Here is a 3,632-nt window from a genome sequence, read left to right on the forward strand (position 1 = left end):
GGCCGCCGCTCGCCCCTCGCAACGTCGACCCGCCGAGGCACCCACAGCCGCCGTCGTCACTCCAGGTCCTCAACGCCCCTGCTACGCCTGGACTAATCCGCCCCTGTTGTGCCTCCCTCAATGCCGGACAACCTCAGGCTCAAGTCCTCAACTGCATCAATCTCACTGGCTTCCCCAACCTCCTGTTGAACAAATAAGCAAGGTGAGATTTGTGTACAACTGATTTCCTGCTTCCTAGTAAATTCATGCCAAATCAACATAGTAGCAGACTGATTTCCTGGACTAGATAGAACTATTTGTGTAGAACTGATTTGGTATGCTGCTGCTGGCAATGATGTTTTTATTGATGAGCCAAGATGATAGGTTCAGATCTATGCGTAATATTTGCGAACTCTCTGTTATACTTGTTAGTACAAACAAACATGTTCCCTATGATTTGATCTACATGCTTATCAAATTGATATTGATCTTACCGGTGGCCACGGCGAGTGTTGAAAGAGTATTTTCAACAATGAATAGAGTGAAAAATAAATTGAGAAAGAGTATGAGTGATGATCTCATGAACATTTGTTTGTCACATTAATTGAGCGATATGTGTTCTTGAAGTAAGCGAGGAAGACATAGTTGAAACTTTCATGGCAAAGGAACATCCTGGAGTTAAAAAATAAGTAAGGAAGACATAGTTAAAGCTTTCACGGCGTAGTTTCTACATGCCTACATTTGTGTATCTTTCTTGTAAGACTATTTATATTTGCAATGTCGCAAACTTGGAATATTTGAGAACTATATTGTTGTCTGACTTGATTGGGTCATCTGTATTATATTTTTATCAATTATTGTATGGCACTTGGATTAGGTAGGAAAAAAATTAAGTGTGCACATCCTCCATATCTTTTCTGGCTGGGTCACTGCTTTTATTGACAATTAAAGATGCCCACATGGTACAGTCCTGAAGATGATGTTTTTTTAGCTTTCGCTACATCCCGATAACACATAGTAATAGTGAATATTTTATTGATGAAAATGTGGATAGGTCTTGAAGACGTACACGGGCACACTGTAAAAAAGAAAGAAAGATAAACACCTCCCATCGCCGCCGGACACGACGGCCACCGCACGCCACAAAATGCAAATGCATCCCGAACAATTCCGCATCCTGGAAATATCTCCAAACCCTCGCCTGCCGCCGACCGACGACCTCCAGATCTCCGCTCATGGATGACGACGGCGCCGCCTCTCCGTCGCCCTCGCCGTCGCAGTCACCGTCGCGCTCCCCTTCCCCGCTTCCGATTGCGGACCCCGTCACCGTCGCCGCCGTGCCCCCCGGCCAACTCGCCCTCGCCATCCCTATCCATAAACATGGTCCCTCCAACAGCGGCGGCGGCGGAGGCGGGGGCAGGGAGGACGCCTGGAGCGACGGCGCCACCTCCACGCTGATCGACGCCTGGGGTGAGCGCTTTGTGGCGCTGGGACGCGGCAGCCTACGCCATCCGCAGTGGCAGGAGGTCGCCGAGGTCGTCTCCTCCCGCGATGGCTACTCCAAGCCGCCCAAGTCCGACGTCCAGTGCAAGAACCGTATCGACACCCTCAAGAAGAAGTACAAAGTCGAGAAGGCCAAGTCGGACTCCTCATGGCCATTCTTCGACCGCCTTGACTTCCTCCTCGCCCCAGTCCAGAAGCTCGGGTGCAGTTCTGGCGGGGCAGCAGGAAATTCTGGCTCCTCCAATCCCAGCAACCGGGGCGTCGCACCTATGGCTCCGCGTGTCAACTTCCCTCAGCGCACCCGCACGGCCTTTCCCTCGTCAGCTATGAAGCGGAGGCTGCCGTCGCTGCCCCAGGCGTCAGCATCGTCGGAGTCGTCCGACGGGTTCCCACCTGAACCACTGGCTGAGGCTGTGAACGGCAAGAGGCAAAGCCTCGAGGAGTCGGCGAATGGAGCGGACAGCAGCGACCGTGCACAGGGCCTGCGCGACCTGGCACAGGCGATTCGACGGCTTGGGCAGGCATACGAGCGCGTGGAGTTCTCAAAAGGGGAGCATGAGCTCCGGATGGAGCGGAACCGCCTGGATGCCGCACGCGAGCTGGAGGACCAGCGTGTGCAGTTCTTCCTCAAGATGCAGATGGAGATCTCAAAGGCCAACAATGGCGCTCCACTCGCTGTCGCACTTGCTGCCGCTGCCATGGTCGGCAATTCAGCCTCTATAGCAGCCGATGGCAACTCGACAGCTGCTGCTGATGGCAACGGTTCAAGGAGAGCTTCTATGGCAACCGATGTCATGGCCAGCAGCAATCACCATGTCCGGTACCGTGTCAAGGACGACAGGCACCACCATGCCTCACAGCGCCCTTCTTACCTGTACGACCAGAACAATGCCGCTGCTGTGGATGGCAGAGGCACTGGTACTGGCAGCGATTCCGGCAACAAGGAAGACGAGGAAGAGATAGAAGACGAAGAGGAAGAGAGCCAGTAAGGTCAATCCGGGGATAGCAGTTCAAAAATTTGTCTGTTTTCTTTAGGTAAGAATTTGTATCTGTTGATTGGCATTGCCCTGGTTAAAATTGCTCCCAGTTATGCTTATTCTATCTCGGAGCAAATGGGTACTGAGTTTGTAGTTGTATTAGTAACCAGGAGTAGCAGAGTTATGGTGAACACCTGTGGGTGGGATGTTGTAGTAACTTGTAGCTGCCTGTCTGTGCTTTTGATGTGATTCTGTGGTTCGGATGTGATATTAAGGATGTCCCTCCCAGGCCCAGCGAGTGTAGAATTGGTTAATTATGTGGTGGTGTTAAGGTTTGCTCCTTTCGGAATCATGGCCAGTGTGTTGAACTGTGCTCAGTGCTATCTTCTTTTTGTTTTTTGTTTGAGTAACATATGTCCTGTTTTGAGAGGCTGACGGCCCCTTCGACCCGACCCTCCCCCAACCTCCCCCGTCCGGCGGCGCTGCCCCGCACCGGGGAGCCCCCGCCCTCCTCCTACAGCCGCCCCCACCTCCACTCCCCTTCGCCACCGTCGCCAGGGGCGTCACATCACAGGGCAAAGCCCTTGTGGCGTGGCGGCGGCGGCGGTTTTCTCCTCGGATCTCGATCTGGTTGTGAGGCGGCGCTCCTTTCCGGCCAGATCGGCGGCGGCGACATGGCTATGGTGCGGCGGCGGCGGTGGAGGACAACACCAACAGCGGCAGATCTGGCCTTGACTCAGTCAGGCTGAATCGTTGTGCTACCGATCTCAATCACCGTCGGCGGTGCATTGCTCCTGGACTTATCTACAACACGAGGACGTCTGGGGCACCGGTCCTTGTCTTGTTGGTGGTGGCCTTCTTCTTCGTCGGAGTTGGTCGGCCGACTGCCTATGCATGGAGTGGGGACGGGAGGCTGCCGGTGAAAGCCGTGATCCGACTTCGGTCGTGGTGGGTGACGACGGCGCCTACGCGCCGTTACCTTCTTCAAGGCGTCGCCTTCGCAGTCTACGTTTTCCCACTCGCAGTTTAGTCAGCGTCGGGCTGTTTTGGCACCGTGGTGGTGCCGCGGCCGGTCAGGCGGCGACGGCTGGATCTTTTGATCTAGTCTCCGGCAGAGAAGGCGGTGGCCCATGCACAAGAAGCTGGATGGAGTTCTCTGAACAGATCTGGGTG

The 3,632-nt window shown here is 54.2% G+C and overlaps 1 protein-coding gene across 1 annotated transcript; it reads left to right on the forward strand.

Moving 5' to 3' along the window:
• The first annotated feature begins 1,072 nt into the window (after nt 1–1,072).
• LOC123402170 (trihelix transcription factor ASIL1-like) lies at nt 1,073–2,776 on the forward strand. Its single transcript, XM_045096048.1, has one exon. The coding sequence runs from the start codon at nt 1,215–1,217 to the stop codon at nt 2,469–2,471; it is 1,257 nt and encodes a 418-aa protein (XP_044951983.1). The 5' UTR covers nt 1,073–1,214; the 3' UTR covers nt 2,472–2,776.
• Nucleotides 2,777–3,632: the final 856 nt, after the last annotated feature.

This window comes from Hordeum vulgare, chromosome 6H (assembly GCF_904849725.1).
Source record: "Hordeum vulgare subsp. vulgare chromosome 6H, MorexV3_pseudomolecules_assembly, whole genome shotgun sequence".
Lineage (NCBI taxonomy): Eukaryota > Viridiplantae > Streptophyta > Magnoliopsida > Poales > Poaceae > Hordeum > Hordeum vulgare.

Coding starts and splice junctions, on each gene's coding strand:
- LOC123402170 (XM_045096048.1), top strand. CDS start 1,215: ATGGATGACGACGGCGCCGCCTCTCCGTCGCCCTCGCCGTCGCAGTCA.